Raw genomic sequence first — 19003 nt, forward strand, 5'->3', positions numbered from 1 at the left:
TTGCAATATGTACATATGCCAATTCATCATATAGTATACCTAAAACTAATATGGTATTATATGTCAATCATATCTCATTAAAAAAACCAAACAACTCACTTTATACTTTCCCGCAGGGTTGGCCAAGTTTTATCAGCTTGCAGTTTGAAATCTTCTCCTACATTATTATTAGGAGTTTCATACATGTTGTTGCGTGTTCATTCCTTTTAATTGCTTGGCAGTCTACTGTATGGATATACAAGCGTGTGCTTAACCATTCATCTGTTGCTAGACATGTGGGCGGTACCTTGTTTTTGGCTACCACAAATAAAGCTCCCATGAACATTCATGTACAAGTCTTTGTATGGACATATGTTTTCAAGTTTTGGCCAATTTGAATTCTTCTCAAGTTTCTGCTATAAGAAAACATCATTTTCACTTTCAAGATTGGCAACATTTTAAAAATTGTGAATTTTGATGAGGGTGAAGAGGAGCTAAAGAATGCTTTTTTACATGAGCAAAAGGGGACTATGGATCAGCACAAATCTTTTCAAGGGCAATTTGATAGTACTTATCAAAATAAGAAAAATATGCTTGTCCTTTATTACAGAAATTTCCCATAGTTTGCTGTAGTTACCCTCTGTGAGCCTCAGTTTCTTAGCAGTAGAAAGAGGATGGTAATACTTAATATGTATGTCATAGGTCTAATATGTATATATCATAGGATTCTAGTGAGCAATAAGTAAATTAATTCCTGAAGAATGTTTGCCAAGCCAGACTTTTTTTTCATTATTATTTTTACTATTTACTTATAGGAACCTATTCTTCAGAAATACTTTATTAAACATGAAAAAAATGTATATTTAACGGTGTCCACTACATTAACGGTGTTATAATAAAATACTCTAAACAAGCTAAAGAGGTCATCACGTAGATTGTGGTACATATATGGGAGGCAATAAAGACGAAGGGTGACTCTCCACTCTGGAGAAGACCCGGCCTGGTTCTAAATCCGGCCTCAGTCCTTGCTGGTTGTGGAGCTTGGTCCATCCTATAATCTCCCCGTGTCTGTTTCCTCAACTGTAAACATGATAATAATAATACCCACTTTACAAGAGTTTTTGTGAGGAATCAAGGAGACATTCCATGTAAGTTCCTTAGAAGAGAATCAGGACAGAGTGAACATCACATAAATCGTAGTATTACTCTGGAATCTTATGTCCCCTTTAAAAGAAGATGAGCAGGCCTGATTGCACTGCCTTGGAAGGATACTCATCAGAGGAAACTTTTATTTTTTCCGTGTAGATATTGTATAATGGAGGCAGGTAAAAGAACCACTTATACATGCTTAGACATAGATGTAAATGTTCCACTATTTGTCAATTACTACTTTAACCTCTAAATTACAGAGAATGGGAGTTAAGCATATTTCAAGCTTCAAATACAACTTTCTTAAGTTTGATTACAAATGAAAATTTTAATATATAAAACTGATCAATCCAATAATGAAGAGTAAAAATCAAAGTTAAAACAACAACAACAACAAAACACTTCTCAGTCTTTCAGTAATTTATTTGAATTTTGAACTTAGGAAATGTATGTTATATATTTATATACATAGGGAATAACAAAAGCTAAGTATTTTATTGTAGAGAGTACTGTGACTGACAAAATCGAATGATTGCCATTTAATCATATTACATTATATTAAAACTACTTAACTGGAGAAGACAAAAATCATTATGTCAACAAATGCACTTTGTTTTCTGTGTCACTAAATCCCTTTACGAGCAAAACTTCTTCGTATACAGGTTATCCGAGAGATAGTGAAATAATTTTATGACATAAGCAAACTTACAGGCTTACTCAGATTAAAAGAAAAGTTGATTTTCATTTCATGTAGAAAGCCAAAAACAGAGCAGATGTGCATGCAAAGATAAAGGAAAACTCTGGCTGCTTCTCAGTGAAGGTGATAGTCTGTCTTTCATACTAATTTATGTACGATATAACAAGTAACCACTAAATGTAGTAGCAGGGGGAAATTTGGCTGGAATTGTTCCTTTTACAAGTCGCAACCACACTTCCTGCCCATAATTTAATTCTAATAAGGCATCCCCAGTTAAAACCCTATCACAGCGTATTTCACTATTAATATTTTCAGATTCAAATGCCAGCTTGTCTCTTCCATCAACCACTAAAAATCCAGAGATATGGGCACTAAATGACTCAATGGTATACTTAAACACATACACCCCAAGATATGGAATTCTGAATTTTCCAGTTCTTGGAGTATACGAAGCTCCATAATTGACATCCAAATTATTAAATAAGATAGGACCAGGTGTAGTCATTCCATATGTGTGAGATGCAAAAAATGCCACCATCGGTGCATATCTGTAAGATCCTTTGGAAAAATCTGTTAGAGGAAAAAAAGTGGAGTCAATTTTCATTTTTTTTTTAAATATTGTCTTTCCCCATTTCTTTATCATTTTATCTCAGTTATAAAAAGGGCTACCAGAAGGAAAAAGGTCATTCATCAGATTTAACAAGGGCATAGGCAGATATGCCTGCCTCTTGGCTGGCTTATCTCAAATCATTTGCCCTCTGTGAGCCTCAGTTTCTCCATTCAGATCCGGATAGAATGATAATAACTCTTAATACATCCCTCATAGAAATGCCTCAAAGATTAATTTGCGTGTTGCTTTGATCTCTCCAGAGATAAATAAATTCAAAGCACTCTATGGTTATTATGTTATGCCAGCATGTTTTAAAGCCCCTAGTAGGAATTGAAGCTGACATGATGTAGAAACAATTTTTCCAGCACCTTGTCAAACAGTTTCTAGAGGCTAAAACGGAAGCCAGACAAAGTCATATGCACTATAGAGAAGTAGACAAAAGCACTTTTCTATGTAATTAATGCCAAATGTACTTACAAAGGCTGAGATTTAAAAATAGACTAAAACATTTACTCTTTGGCATGCAGCATATTATTGAAGAAAGCCTGAGTTAAAATATGTTTTTGCCATCATTAAAGAAAATATATTTTAGGGGCGCCTGGGTGGCGCAGTCGGTTAAGCGTCCGGCTTCAGCCAGGTCACGATCTCGCGGTCCGGGAGTTCGAGCCCCGCGTCAGGCTCTGGGCTGATGGCTCGGAGCCTGGAGCCTGTTTCTGATTCTGTGTCTCCCTCTCTCTCTGCCCCTCCCCCGTTCATGCTCTGTCTCTCTCTGTCCCAAAAATAAATAAAAACGTTGAAAAAAAATTAAAAAAAAAAAAGAAAATATATTTTAAATGTTGCACATATTTTCTTGTATAAAAATCAGAAATGGTACACTCTTAATTTGTAACAAGCAATACTTACGAAGGTAAATGGACAAAAAAGGCATTTGGTTCTACTTAGTACGTCTGAGCATATTCTAAGTCTCACCCAGTCACAATGGCACTGTTAGCTTAACCTTCATAGAAGACATGCTGCTAATTACTTATTAAAGCTTCATTTAAATGACCATATCTGATATGAATCAAAGGTATATTTCTTTATCAACTTGTTTGAGAAGAAAGTTTATATCAATCAGGTATGTACATCTATGTTTTCTTTTAAGATGTACAAGAAAAAAAAAAGACTGCCTCTATTATATCAAAATTGAAAATTTCAACAAGGGTACATCAATATGGATTTACCTGCCAGACATTTCCGCTTGTAAATCATGTAAGTCATTCGGTAAATTTCAGAAGTAAAAGGAATTAATCCTCACAAGAGTCCAGATTAATCATTTGCGAATATTTTCAAACAATGTTTTTATGACATTGAGCGAATCCAAGGCTGCGTGCGCTTTCCTACCTGGAGCCAGAGCATTTTCGTCCACCAGCTTGACGGTGCAGTTATCACCCGTGAACGGATGTCGGCAGGCACAGATAGAGCTAGTCCTTCCGTTTATACATGTGCCTCCATTCTGGCATGGGGACCTACTGCAGTCTGAATACCCCTCTGTTCCTGAAAAAGAAAGAATCGAGATAAGCGAGGCTGAAAGTGACCTATTTTCTTGTTGATCTTAAATTATAGTTTGCAGCTGAATGGGAAAAACATTGAAGCAGAAATGAGAAAAATGGGTTCCCAGGCCCAGGTTGGCCGCCAGTACAGTCCCAGGACTTCATGAAACCTTTTAAGTCTCTGAGCTCCTTTTACTGCTTCTTCGAAGTGAGGATCATTCTGTGATATTCAAAGTGGGGACAATCCATTGCGTGAAAACGTTAAGATTTTGTTTAACTGTAGAACAGAATAGGCTATCTGGACACAGACTTATATATATTGGAACTGATAAAGGTAGTACTTCAAATCATTGGAGAAGAAAAAACGTGGGTACATACATGGTGCTAATATAAATTAAATATTCGTAAAAACGTACTTTCCACATACAAAAACACTAAATGTAAAAAGAAAATAAAAAATAAAAAAACAAAAACATGAACCCAAACAATCCATACAATGATATTACAATCAAGTGAAAAGAATATCTTTGTAGAGCTGTAACATTTTGGAGAACTCAAAGCAAAACAAAACAAAGATCCAGAAGCCATAAGAGAAAATCCTGACCTTTGACCACCCAATAACAAAACACATTTGCAGTGAAAGTCATCATCATCAGGTTCAAAGATGAGTGACAGATTAAGAGAAAATTTTTTTGACAAACACAAAGAACGAACGAACGATATCCATAAGATATGAAAAGCTCTGATCAATCCAAAGGATTGTGGGAAAAAAAGTGAAAAATGGACAAGTGATATGAACTGGCCAAATACTGAACAAAACCCACAAAAGTTCATTAACATTTTTAAAGCCTATTCAACTTCACTAATTAAGGAATAGTAAATTTTCACCACCATTTTTATATCAGGTTGCAACATTTAAGAAGACAGAAAATATTCAGTTATGGAAAAAAATGGGCATTCTCATACAATGTTGGTTAGACCTTAAATTGTTAGAACATTTGAGTGAACAATTTAACCATATTTATCAGAATTAAAAAGGCTCATGTGCTCAAAGCCAGAAATTTCTCCTGAAAGAATATAAAATCCAGAGACATTTGCCTATGTATACAAAGAGAATTGTTAAAAAAATGTTCTCTATGACATAATTTGCATTAGTGAAAAACTATAAGACACCTAAATGACCATTTCATTGTAAAATAAATTATAGGTATCTTTTCCCTAAGGAATATTAGACAGCAGTTAAAGAATGAGATAGATTTCTGACCCATTTGATTTACCGAAGGCAGAATGTTCCAGTTCACTCATAGATATAGAATAATTTCAATTATTTAGAAAACCTCAAATTATAAATATGGTTATAAAGGTAATTCATAATTATGTAAACACAGAGAAAAGGTTAGGGAACACATTACCGGCCACAGTTACCGCTATGGCGCCACCTTGTGACAAAAGTGTAAACAGTTTACAATTTACTCATTTCTAATCCTGATTGTTGATTTTTAAATTTAGGGTTATTTGCTTTGTTTAACCTTTTTCTCAAGAAGTGAGAGCTGTAAATATCTTATATACATTATAATTCATATTTAAGTATTTCAAATTCACATATAATGTGACCAAACTACATGCCTGTATTATTAGAATTTTTTTGCAAAGAAAATATATATTACACAATTAGAAATTGGTTTAAATTATTTTGATATATTTTCTTCAATATTCCATAAACTGCTTTGCTCATTATGGAAAATACCATATGTATGTATTATCTTTTAAAAAATGTCTCGAACTGGCCTACATTTTTTTTAACATCATTTCTCAACCAAGTGAATAGGTTATTAAACCCTTCCATTTACTGTTACCTATCTTTCTAAAACCTCGCTCATTGCTTCCTAGCTTTAAAAACTTCAATGATTCTCCATTACCTATAGAAATGTGAATTCTTTATGTCAAAGCACTGGCTTCATCTGTTTTCATGTTCTCCGAATCTAGCCCAGTGATCGACTCACAGGGTAGTGTTCAATTACGGTGTTTCATTAGGAATGAATCAACTGTGCAGTGGCGCTGAGGGGACACTGAATTATTTATGCAATCTGATCAGCTCTATAAGTCTTATTTTCCCAGATCGGAAAATGCTATTCTCACCTGTAGACTCTGCCCCCATGCATGAATCAGGGATCAAACCTATTCGAGGAAGGAGAACTTCAGAAATTCTAGAAATGTACTTTTTTGTATTCCTACTGGCTCTACTGTGATTCTATAAAACCAGGGCCTTTGCTTTCTATTTAATGTGTAGGATGTGCTTTTCATTCTTCTCCTCCCTCCCATCCCATTACCTCTAGGAATAGGGTATTTCCTTGTTCTCTCTGAGTTGTTTCAGAGGATGACATTTTATTCTTTATTCTGATTCCTTTGCAGGCTCATTCATCTGGAGGAGGGGTTCACTTGAGTTTGATTGCTCCTATTGCTGTAGTAGCTGGAACTTGCTGAGAATACACATGGTTTGCCTTCTGGGGCATCTCATGTTCCTACTGAATACCTGTCCAGGGAGCCTCACACACTGGTCTGCACCTGCTTCTGCCACTTGTGTTTTAAATCCTTTTCTCTGCCTTCTTTGATGTTTTAGACAACTCTGGTCTCCAAATCCCTGTTTAAACAATCCACACCATGATACATAAAATTATGCCCATGTCTTCCAGAACTGGATATATTGGGAATTGACTCTAATTAGAGCAGGCTACAGTAACAGTTGCCCATTATGACCTCATACTGAAATGAAATGACCTTATAATTTTGTTAATATTACATAAGTATTAAGTGTTCATTTTCAATTTTTGCAACTGCATTACATTGTGTCATAACAGGTCTTCTATGTTATGATGTCACCGAAATTATCTAAAATCTCATGTTTATTTAATTCATTTTAGTATGGATTTGTAATTATTACCAATAATTACATTTATCTTATTAGACTTGATTTACCATCTGTCCATAGAAACTGTTCTTTAATTCTGTATACACTGTTTTAAATTAACACTCCCAGCTTCATCATTTTCAAACTTATGTTTTATCTAAATTCATCTAAGTCACTGATGAAAATACTTAATGGATCAGTGTCAAGCACAGAGTTTTATAACAGACAACTAAAGATGGATTGACATTGATTTATAAATTGAAACTATTTATGGTTATACAATCAGTTAAAATCTACTTTTGTACATCATCCGACTCACATTTCTACCTTATTACTAAAATACTTAAAAAGTGGTTAGGCATCTTTATAAGTTCTTGCATACGCTTGTGCTCAAAAGGCAATTTTTTCTTGAATTAACAACAAAAACCAGACCCCCTAAAAGCATCATTTTCTTTTTGAAATCTTCTCTCATCCCTGCCAATAGGATTAATTACATTAATTCTCTTATTGTCAAATGCTCAGAAGTTCTCATGTTGAATTTATCAAACTTCAGTGTAATTGCTCACGTATCCTCCTGACTCTCGATTAGGTTGTGAGCTTTTGTGAAGTCAGGGCTTGGATCCTCTATTAAACTTTGTGTCACTACTGACCAGCACGGTGCCTGACATACCAAGTGCTAAAATGTCTTTTTAAAGTGAAATAAAGAAGCACAGGGTGTTGTATGGAATTCTTGAATCATTTATATCATACATCTGAAACTAATAGCACTGTATGTTAACCACCTGGAGTGAAATTAAAAACTAAAAATAATAAAATAAAGTTGAATAAACAGATTAATGAAAGATTGAATAGATGACCACATTCTTAACCCAACACTCTATCCTTTCTTCACATTTTCAAAGACCAGGTAGAGTTTGATGCTATGATGTCATTGGCATGTTTTTCTAGAGACACGGAATCATCTCAAGCAAACTTTCCACAGCTTCTCTCCTACCTTGGGCTTCAGTAACCTCTTAAACTCTTTATAGGCCATTTATTTTCTTTGGTGGAGGTCAGTATGATTAGTTGAACAGTTCTGCCAACTCAACATTCTACTATCTTGGGTAAGTAGCATAACTAATCTTTCAATATTCATTTCCCTGCTCTGAACATGACTAAAATTCCTTTGCCATTGACTTGGAATGTTTCATAAGCTTCAATTTGTTCTGGTCTTTGCTTTCAGGCTCCTAATATGTACTCAAGTTACACTTTCCTATTAATCCTACTTCTACATTTCATAAATGTTCACGTAAAACTTGAATTGACTGGAGAACTCCTTACATTTTCAAAGCACTCTGCCTTTGCTAATATTTGTCATTCTCTATTATAATTACTTGTGAAATCTATGAGGTCCATGAGAAGAGGGAGTGTGTTGAATTTACCACTCTGTCCCCTCAATCTTTCTCAGGGGTCATTCAAAACTTACTCAATAGATAGTTAATGAAAAAAAATGAAGTGGCAGGGGCACCTGGGTGGCTCAGTTGGTTAAGTGTCTGACTCTTGGTTTCAGCTCATGTTGTGATATCATGGGTTTGTGGGTTTGAGCCCTGCATCAAGCTCTGCGCTGGCAGCACGGAACCTGCTTGGGATTCTCTCTGTCTCCCTCTCTATGCCCCTCCCCCACTTGTGCTCTCTCTCTGTCTCTCTCAAAATAAATAAAGTTAAGAATAAATCTAAAATAAATAAATAAAATGAAGTGGCCTGTTATATGGATGTCTTCTTCATTTTTGTTTTTATTTATAATACATATAATGTTATATATAATACATTTTATCTAATATATTTTACTGTCATTTTATTTAGTATTTACCTAATTTATTTTGCATTTTTATTCCTTAGTTCTGCTTTAGCATCAAGATCTCTTTCTTTCTTTCTTTCTTTCTTTCTTTCTTTCTTTCTTTCTTCTTTCCTTCCTTCCTTCCTTCCTTCCTTCCTTCCTTCCTTCCTTCCTTCCTTCCTTCTTTCTTTCTTTCTTTCTTTCTTTCTTTCTTTCTTTCTTTCTTTCTTTCTTTCTTTCTTTCTTTCTTTCTTTCTTTCTTTCTTTCTTTCTTTCTTTCTTTCTTTCTCCCTCCTTAAACAATAACATTGCAGAAGGAAGATAACCCTGATCTCTGCTTGGGGCAGAATGGAGTTTCCAAAGAGGAGTGAGGAAACTTGACATTGCCTCTGGGCCAGTTTTGTCATATACAGAGAAGAGTATGATGTACAAATCTACCGCACAACTTAGGTCAAGGTAACATTCCCATACAACATTAGGACTTTATTTTTCCTTCCAATTTCAATGCTCTCTAAAATGATTCTACCCTCATACTTATGGATGCATTAACTTTCAGCATTAGTCTGTGTCCGCATTTATCAAAATTGTTCCTTTCAAATAAGGTTTATCCTTCCATTGCTCTAAAAGTGCTTCATATGCTCCTTGCCAACAACTTAGAGAAGTGTATTTATTTGCTTATATTAAGTTTCCAAACCCATTGTTCTAATTACTCATATTCTATCCATTGGCGGATAGATGGATGGAAATACTGTTTCTGACCATCTTTACTACTTTTCCTTCAAGTCATCAGTTTTTATTTTTGTTCTTCTTTTTAACTCACATCTGTTGTTCTTGATACTTTTTCTGGGATCTTTTTTCTCAGCCTTTCAAATATAGCTTTAAAACTCATTTAATCCTATCAGCAATCCTTCACAAATGTATTCGCTCTGTCCCAGAAGATTTACTCTAACCTTGTCATTAAATTATCATTCACTTATCTTTAAAAAAAAAAAACAAAAAACATTTATTTACTTTTTGAGAGACAAGGACAGAGCAAGAGCGGGTGAGGGACAGAGAGAGAGAGGGAGTCACAGATTCTGAAGCAGGCTCCAGGCTCTGAGATGTCAGCACAGAGCCCGACACAGGGCTCGAACTCACAAACCACAAGATCATGACCTGAGCCAAAGTCAGACACTTAACCGACTGAGCCACCCAGGAGACCCTATCATTCATTTATCTTAAGACATGACCTAGGAAATTAAATGTTTCTATTTGATATCATCAACTGTTTTCACCTTTTTCTTAAAAGTCATAGCATTTAATCAAAAACAGTATTTAAAAAACGACAAACACATTAAAATGTGTTCAACACTATTAGTCATTAGGAAGATGCAAAATAAAATCACAATTAGATACAACTACACACCTACTGAATGGTAAAATAAACAATATTGATGATACCAAGGGTTGGCAAGGTTGTGGAGAAATTCTTGTACATTACTAGTGGAAATGGCAAGTGGTTCGCCATTACTTATAAAAGTAAAACTATGCTTATTTTACAAGCAAGCTATGCTTTTGCTATGTATTTATTCAAAAGAAATGAAAACTTGTGTGCACACAGGAACCTATGCATGAATGTTTATAGCAGCTTTATTCATAATCACCTCACACTGGAAATAACCAAAATATCTTTAAACTGGGAAATGGATGAACAACCTGTGGTTCGTCCATGCAGTGGAACGCTACTGGGAAATAAAAAGGCATGCATTCAACAACACGATGAATCTCAAACCTAGTGTACTAAGTGGAAGAAGGCAGACTCAAAAGCCTACGAACATGCGTTTCATTTATGAAATATTCTGGAAAAGATAAAACTGTGAGGAAAGACAACAGACCACTTGTTGCCAGTGACTGGGAGTAGAGGTAGAGTCTGACTACAAAGGTACATAAGGAAATTTGGAAGGGGTGATGGGTGATGGACAGGTTCTCTGTCTTGATTGTCGTGGTGATCATATGACTGCATTTGTCAAAACTCACAGACTGTGCATCCTTCCACATCCCTATGCTTTCTTTTTGTTTGTTTGTTTTCATTTTCTTTTTTCTTAAAGATTGAGTTCTGTGATACATATACTTTCCTGATTATTATCACTCCTTCTCTTTTTTTCCCTCATTGATCTCTCTCTCTCTTTCTCGCTTTCATCAAACATAGGATATCTCCATGTTTTTATCTTCTATTCTTTTTCTTTAGCTTTCTAATTTACTTCTGTGTCCTTGAACATCACCTCCGTGCAAGTAATTTCCAACTTTTACCTGCAAACCAGTTTTTGATTTGAGGCTTACATTGCTAATTAACTTATGAACTTTTGATAGAAATAGATCTGTTTTAAGTTTATTTATTTATTTCGAGAGAGAGAGAGAGAGAAAGAGAGAGAGAGAGAGAGGCAGGGAGCAGCAGAGTGAAAGGGAGAGAGAGAATCCCAAGTAGGCTCCACACTGTCAGCACAGAGCCCGATGCCAGGCTCCAACTCACAAACCATGAGACATGAGACCATGACCTGAGCTGAAATCAAGAGTCAGCCACTTAACTGATTGAGCCACCCAGGCGCCGCTGCAGAAATAATTGATTTTTAAACTAATGTATCACAGACTAAACTTCCCTTCCTGTATATATCTGTGCTTCCTCCTTAATGTTCCTATTTCCATTAGTGGAAATCTTTATGGGATTGATGCTTTATTCAAACTTTGCTGTTATTCTTCATTCTAAGTCTTTGTATTTTCAATTAGATAATTTCTACTAAATATATATTCACATTTAACTGATACTCCCAGCTTCCATTTTATTCCTGTCTTCATCTATTCATGCCAGAGCTGTTATAATGATTTTCTAACTGGTCTGTCTAAAGAACTCAAACTTAATGATGCACATACATGATTAGCCATATTCCTGCTTAAAAATCTTCAGGGTGCCTGGGTGGCTCAGTCTGTTAAGCATCCGACTTCAGCTCAGGTCATGAGCTCAGGTCATGATCTCATGGTTCCTGAGTTCAAGCCCTATGTCAGGCTCTGTGTTGAGGGTTCAAAGTCTGGAGGCTGCTTTGGATTCTGTGTCTCCCTCTCTCTCTGCTCCTCCCCAGCTTGTGCTGTATCTCTTTACATCTCTCAAAAATAAATAAATGTTAAAAAAAAAATCTTTGTTACCAAGAGAATGAATCTGAACATAGTATACTCAACACAGGATGTAAATGGTTGATTAATGAATGTTCAGCTCAAATCTCCCTCTTACATGAGATTTGCCCAAACACCCAGTTCTTAATAAGAAAAAAACCCTTATAATAATGAAAACATATAGCATTCATTTAGTGCTTAGTACATACTTTGGTATATTTCTTTCATATTCAAAATAGTTTTATAACTATGTAGTGTTCATCAGCATATGAAAATTTTTAAAAAGAATAAAAATACATAAAACATAACAACAACCAAATGTCACATTGCTCTCTAGGCACATCCTCTATGATCAACTTTTGTTAAAACAAAACTACAAAGTCTCTGAGCCAGAGTCTTGCTTTCTTTATCTTTATATTCCCAGTTTCTTGCCGACTTCACTATTTTCCTATCAGTTGAAGCCTATCCTATCATCTTATTTAATGATGTTGTAATCTGCTCCCAGCATATCCTGGTGCATCCTGCAGTACACTGATTCCCTTACCTTTCTCTGCTTTTCCTTTTCTGCATAGCATTTATTACCTTTAACATATAATGCAATTTATATTTTTATTGTTTTTTCCTCTATCACTGCTAGAGTGTAAACTTCAGGAAGATAGCTTTTAAAAAAAAAAGTTATGATGTATCCAAAATACCTAGAACAGTACCTGATTCCATTTAGCACTCAGTTATATTTGTCGAATTGAGCAGTTAGGAACTGTTACTATTTTCAAATAACTAATAATCCTAAGATAGTTATTTGACCCTAAGAGAAAAACTGCTTAAATTCATTTGAGCACAACACTTTGGGGTAATATAACACTGAATTATAAAAATTATCTGATACTTTTACTGCACCTTTAATCTAGGAAGCTATTTTTATTTTATTTTTTTTTTTTTAAATTTTTTTTTTAACGTTTATTTTATTTTTGGGACAGAGAGAGACAGAGCATGAACGGGGGAGGGGCAGAGAGAGAGGGAGACACAGAATCAGAAACAGGCTCCAGGCTCTGAGCCATCAGCCCAGAGCCTGACGCGGGGCTCGAACTCACGGACCGCGAGATCGTGACCTGGCTGAAGTCGGGTGCTTAACCAACTGCGCCACCCAGGCGCCCCAAGGAAGCTATTTTTAAAGATCTAGAGGTAGATATGCAATTTGAGATTTTTAAGAACATTTCTTAGATTACAATAAAGTCACTGATTTTAGGCGACATTTGGAAAGTAGAGTTGATGCCATCTCATTAGTACCCAGATAACTATTTGGGTTACTTGAGGACTTTTCATAACTTCCAATAATACGGCAGTCTTGCAGAATACAATCAGATGCTAACATCCACCTGAGGTATGCTTGTCCTACTATTTCTTGCTCTTTTCTCACTATTCTCTCCTCACTTCTCTTTCTCCACCACCCTTGGAGGATGTTGTTCCCCTGACTCTGCTCTATTTCCCATCTCTCTGTAGAATGCATACCTTCCCCTGGCTTATCTCACCCACACCCAGAGTTTCAAAACACTGTCTTTATGCTGATGCCTCTCAAATCTAAATATCCATACCTATTTTAAAATTTAACACTTGCTTATGATTATAAAGTCTAGAAAAGAATTCTTAAAGGAGCATTGATTAACCATAAAAATGGCTTCCTTTTTTGGTAAAAGGTAGATGTGTATTTTGGTTCCTCTATCATTCTGGCACAATGCCATGCAATAGCTTTCTTTCACTGATTTCTTTAATTCTCCACACACTGTGTAATGATATTATGGGTAATTTTTTGGAGTTGAAGAGTCTTGAGTTTAAATCGATCAATAATGTCGGGGTGCCTGAGTGGCTCAGTTGGTTGAGCGTCCAACTTCGGCTCAGGTCATGATCTCACGGCCAGTGAGTTCGAGCCCCGCCTTGGGCTCTGTGCTGACAGCTCAGAGCCTGGAGCCTGTTTCAGATTCTGCATCTCCCTCTCTCTCTGACCCTCCCCTGCTCATACTCTGTCTCTCTCTCTCTGTCTCAAAAATAAATAAACGTTAAAAAAATAAAAAAAAAATCGATCAATAATGATATCAGTAAAGGTGACATGTCATATTTTCCCCCCAAAGAATGGTATTCAACATAAACATATTTGAATAGTTCAAAGTAATCTTATAATAAAATACTTATTACTTCTTTTCAGGGTCACTTTTAAGCTATGTATAGTGAAATTGACAAATGTTTCTCAAACTTCATGTGCAGTTAAAATTTGGTACAGCTATTATGTTTATGCTTCAATTTTTTGTCAAGATGTAACTATAATGTCTGCTCAGACAGTAGTTCACAATATGTGATTTAATAATCCCTACACTTTCCTTCTCGTGTTTGATAACTCATGTATGAAATCATACTATCATGTGCAATTTTCAATTTATAGTGTTTTTGATGCCAGTACAAAGACATCTATTCATTGTATTTAGTTATGGACCAGTTAAAATTTTTTTTAATGTTTACTTATTTTTTACAGAGAGAGAGAGACAGAGCATGAGCAGGGGAGGGGCAGAGAGAGAGGGAGACCCAGAATCCGAAGCAGGCTCCAGGCTCTGAGCTGTCAGCACAGAGCCCGACTTGGGGCTCGAACTCAGGAACCGCGAGATCATGACCTGAGCCGAAGTCAGACGCTCAGCCGACTGAGCCACCCAGGAGCCCCTAGTTATGGACCAGTTAATAATCAAATCTGTTTTCAACTCTTGGGTGCCAAAGAATAGTCTATTGTAGAAATAGCTCCTGTGATTCAGGAGAAAGAACCTAAGCATGTTCGGTGTCTGTGTAAATGGGGACTTGGTATTCTGTCCCCTTTCCTTTTTTGTGTCAGACCATGTGTTACAAATTTTGGTTTAGATGTGAGTATCAAACACATGGGTTTCTGCCTGCTCACCTCAGATACCATGGACACTTTACTACAAGACAAGGTACAGGCAGGGCCTGTCAGTTTTGTCAGCATCCTCTCCTCAATTGTCATCCTTCCATCTGAAGGAGAATCACACGGAAACCTGGGTAGTCTTTTCTTCTCCCAGGAACCATGAACGAAAATAGTACATTTAATATTCTCTCCAACACTGGTATGTTTTATTGACACAAACTGGGGAGACTATCCCCAGCAGACAGGCTTGCTAATCAATTCTGACATAATGAATATCTTTACGATCATGAACAGAAAAGAATTAATGGAGCAGGCCTGAGACTGCTAGCTTTAGAGAGGCCTGCTTGCAAGGTTTTGTCCTTAGCCCACATCTGGGCACTTGGCTTCTTGCCATTTCCTAATTGGTAAGCGTCATTCACCGTGCCCCGACTTTTTGTACAAATAATGTGGGTATCCTGAACATCTGTTTTCTTTCTGAGAGTCTGCAGTTGTGGTAGATGCTAGGCAGAGGGTGCCTACATGGCCAGTCCTGTTATAGATGGAATGTTTGTGTTGGCTAAGAATTCATACATTGAAATCCTGACCCCCACCCCCCAGTCTGATAGTATTGGTATACTATCATGTATTGGTATAGTATCATGAGGGTGAAGTCCTCATGAATGGGATTAATGCCTTTTTTTAAAACAGACCCCAGAGAGCTCTGTCACTCCTTCCCTTTCTGCCATGGGAGAATATAAGACATGTACAGTCTGCAACCTGCAAGAGGGTTCTCTCCAGAACCCAACCATGATGCACCGATGTGAGACTTCCAGCTTCCAGAACTGTGAGGAATAAATTTCTATTGTTTATAAGCCACCTAATCTATCGTACTTTGTTACAGCAGCCTGAATTGACTAAGACAAGCCCCAATAAAACCCTTGAGTGCTGACCATCTGAAGGACTTCTCTGGTAAGAAATATTGCACATACGTTACTGCATTTGTGTGTGTGTGTGGGGGGGGGGGACAAGGGGGACTAGAGAAAAGAACACACACAAGCGTGCTCCTTTATAGGAGAGAGTGAGCATAAGAAAGCTGGTACAAGATTTCTCCAGACTCTGCCTGTATCATTTGCCCACTCTGATTCTATCAGGTATCTTCTCACTATAATAAACCTTAGCTCTGTGCATAACTATATGCCGAGTTCCATGAGTGCTTTGGGCAGATCACCAAACTTGTGTGTGGTTTTGGAGACTTTATATATCATGAATTCTAAATTCAAGCACTTGTCCTTCAAAATTTAATTAGCTTACAGTTAACTATTTTGTACAGAAGTCCACATATTAGTTATATATATATATATATATATATATATTTTTTTTTTTTTTTTTTTTTTTTTTTTTTTTTTTTAGAGAGAGAGAGAGAGAGTACAATCCAGGGAGAGGGGCAGAGGGAGAGAGATGGAGAATTTTAGGCAGGCTCCACACTTAGAGTGGAGTCTGACACAGGGCTCAATCCCAGGATCCTGGGATCATGATGTAAGCTGAAATCAAGAGTCAGATACTCAACCAACTGAGTCACCTAGGTGCCCCAACTTATTCGTTATCTTGAGGTATATTTGAAAATGTACCTCACATTTTTTTATAATATGGAAAAACACATGAAGAGTAGAAATTACCTTGGAAAAGACCATTATTAAGCTTTTTGCAGGTATTTTTCAGCAATTATTAACACAGATACATTTTTTTACACTTAAGCCTTTACATTTTGTATCCTATTCTTTTTGAGTTATCATTATATGATAGGCATTAACTCAGTTATAAACATATGTTGAAGTTATTTTAATATTTATTTATTTATTTTGAGAGAGAGAGAGAGAGAGAGCGCACGCAGGAAGGGATAGAGAGAGAAGGAAAGAAAGAATCCCAAGCAGGCTCCATGCTGTCACTGTAGAGCCCAATGTGGGCTCCAACCTCCTAACTATGAGAGTGAGAACATGACCTGTGTCATAATCAAGAGTCGGAAGCTCAACCGACTGGGCCACCCAGGCACCCCCATATGTTGAATTTAAAATACAATGACTTATAAAGATAGGGAATGATGGAATACCATGAGTCTGTAAATTATGTTGATATATGTAAATGATTATATGTCAAGTGTTAATTGAAAATATTAGAGAAAAACCATAAACATCAGGTATGGCTAAAAAAATTGTGTCATATGGATGTAACTAATTTAATGATGTATTGTATACAAGTTAGTTCCATGATCCTCAAAACAAACTTTTGAGGTAGATATATTATTCTATATTTTATAATAAGAAAGCAAGTTTTAGGAAAATAAATGACATGTTAGAAATAAATACATTTCCAGACAGGACCTGAATCTTGGTTTCCTGATTCCAAAATCAGTGCTCCATAGTCATCATAACTGTCTCAATGCACAGTCACAAAAATTAGATATGGTTTTAAAATGGTATAAAACAGTTAAATATCCAGGCTCCTATTTTTCTCTTCTAAATCACTTATATCCTTAGCAATAATTTTACGAAGTGTATAGTACACCAGCAAGTCTTATGTAGAATGTAATCTTTCTTAAGAGGAGTGGTTAAAGGGGCAATTATGAATAAAAGAAGTTTATGATGAGAGTTAAGTATATTTGGTAAGCACTGGGAAAGGGTCACAAAAAAAAGTCAGTGGTTTTGTGAGGAGGGCATGCACGTCCTCAGTGATGTTGCTGCTGACGTGTTGCAGCAGAATTCAGCTCCTCTTAGAAGGCAAGCAGCCAAACCCTCTCTGCGGGGACAAGTCTGCCAATTGCTGTACAAACAAATCTTCAAAGATGAAATAAAACCCCCTTGGTGTATATGGGAATATTGTTTAGACACAATCAAATATTTAGTGATTCAACTGGAACAGCTTATCAGCACTGGCCTAGGAGGAATCATGATTAACATAGCCGAATATGGGGATGGCTCACAAGGAACTGATAGGGATGAGGACTCTGAATTTTTCCCTTCTATTGCATCAGTCAGAAAAAGATCTTGTGAATCATTGATGGTGACTTTCAGTGACAACTGCCCACTGGCCATATCACAGAAAATCCAAACTGGAAAGTAGCACCTTTAATTCCTGGTAAGTGCAGGAATGAATGGCAATATTTGGATCTTCAAGAAAGGAAACTCTCTGTGAGTATCAATCCTGGCCATCTGGAATATTTAGGTATGGCCAGACATTGAGATAGATTTGATGCATTGAACAGAGGCAGAAGGAAGAGAAAGGCGGGTGAACGTTACTACACAATCTCTGGGCATAGTGGTTGAGGACTGAGCCCTGAGTCCAAGAGACCAGGGCCAGGCTCCATCACTAACTAGTTGCACGAACCTAAGCAGAATAGGTCGGTTCATCCCCCTGAGGGTTAGTTTACTTATCGTCAACAATAACAACAATGACAACTATTTCATAAGTACTATTAAATGGGCTAATATATAGTATAATTTTTATAGCGCCTGTGATATACTGAGTGTTAATAAGTAGTATTCAATATTATATTATTATAATATTACTATTATTAGGCTTCAAAGGAAGTTATCAGTATGAAAATTAAGATTATATTTTTAAATGACATTTATACGGTTTTTTCATTCTACTAACTGAACTTACTATTCTGCAAATACTGACTATAATCTGAATAATATTATTGTGACATTCATAAGATGATAAATTATCTTCTGATGTTGGTTAGGTAGGGGAACACTCTGGCTACATGGTATTTATAATAGAATAACAAAGGTCAAAGGACACACAGCCATATTTAGCCAGTGTGCCAGTCTGTCCCACCCCTAGTATGAAACAGGTTATGAAAGGAGCAGTTAATTGCAATTGGTTTATTCTTATAGGAGAACTTAGCCTGAGTCCACTGGTTTTATCACCATGCGTAGACTTCACCTGCTCAGCCTTTCAGTGAATGCCATTGGTTTTATGGCCCATAGAAGCTGGCTTAATGAGCTTGCATATCTACGCATCCACTAAAAGGATCCTACGCGTTATGCTGCTGGTCCTACATAAAGTGAATATCTATCTACTCAGTTCACGAATTAGGCCAATATATCTTTATTGCCCTGACATTGTTATCGGCTATCTTTACTGAAATAAAATAAATAACTTTTAATTAATTATTAATTTTGGTAGATAAGCCTATAAATTTTTTTATTTCCAGTAAATAAAAGAACAAGAAGCAACTTTATCAAGGCATCATTGGAAAAAAGAGGA

At 36.2% G+C, this 19003-nt stretch overlaps 1 protein-coding gene across 2 annotated transcripts in view; it reads right to left on the minus strand.

Annotated features, from left to right (window-relative positions):
- Positions 1–1530: 1530 nt before the first annotated feature.
- The window catches only part of MMRN1 (multimerin 1), a 70958-nt gene continuing 53485 nt past the window's right edge, over positions 1531–19003 (minus strand). For both annotated transcript variants that reach the window (XM_086704584.1, XM_025922444.2), the window contains exons 8-9: positions 3819–3971; positions 1531–2395 (exon numbers count right to left, since the gene is read on the minus strand). In XM_086704584.1, coding sequence (XP_086560710.1) covers positions 1974–2395; positions 3819–3971 — 575 coding nt within the window. In that variant the 3' untranslated portion in view covers positions 1531–1973. The remainder of the gene's footprint in view (positions 2396–3818; positions 3972–19003) is intronic.

This window comes from Puma concolor, chromosome B1 (assembly GCF_028749965.1).
Source record: "Puma concolor isolate L17-30 chromosome B1, mPumCon1.1.hap2, whole genome shotgun sequence".
Taxonomy (NCBI): Eukaryota; Metazoa; Chordata; class Mammalia; order Carnivora; family Felidae; genus Puma; species Puma concolor.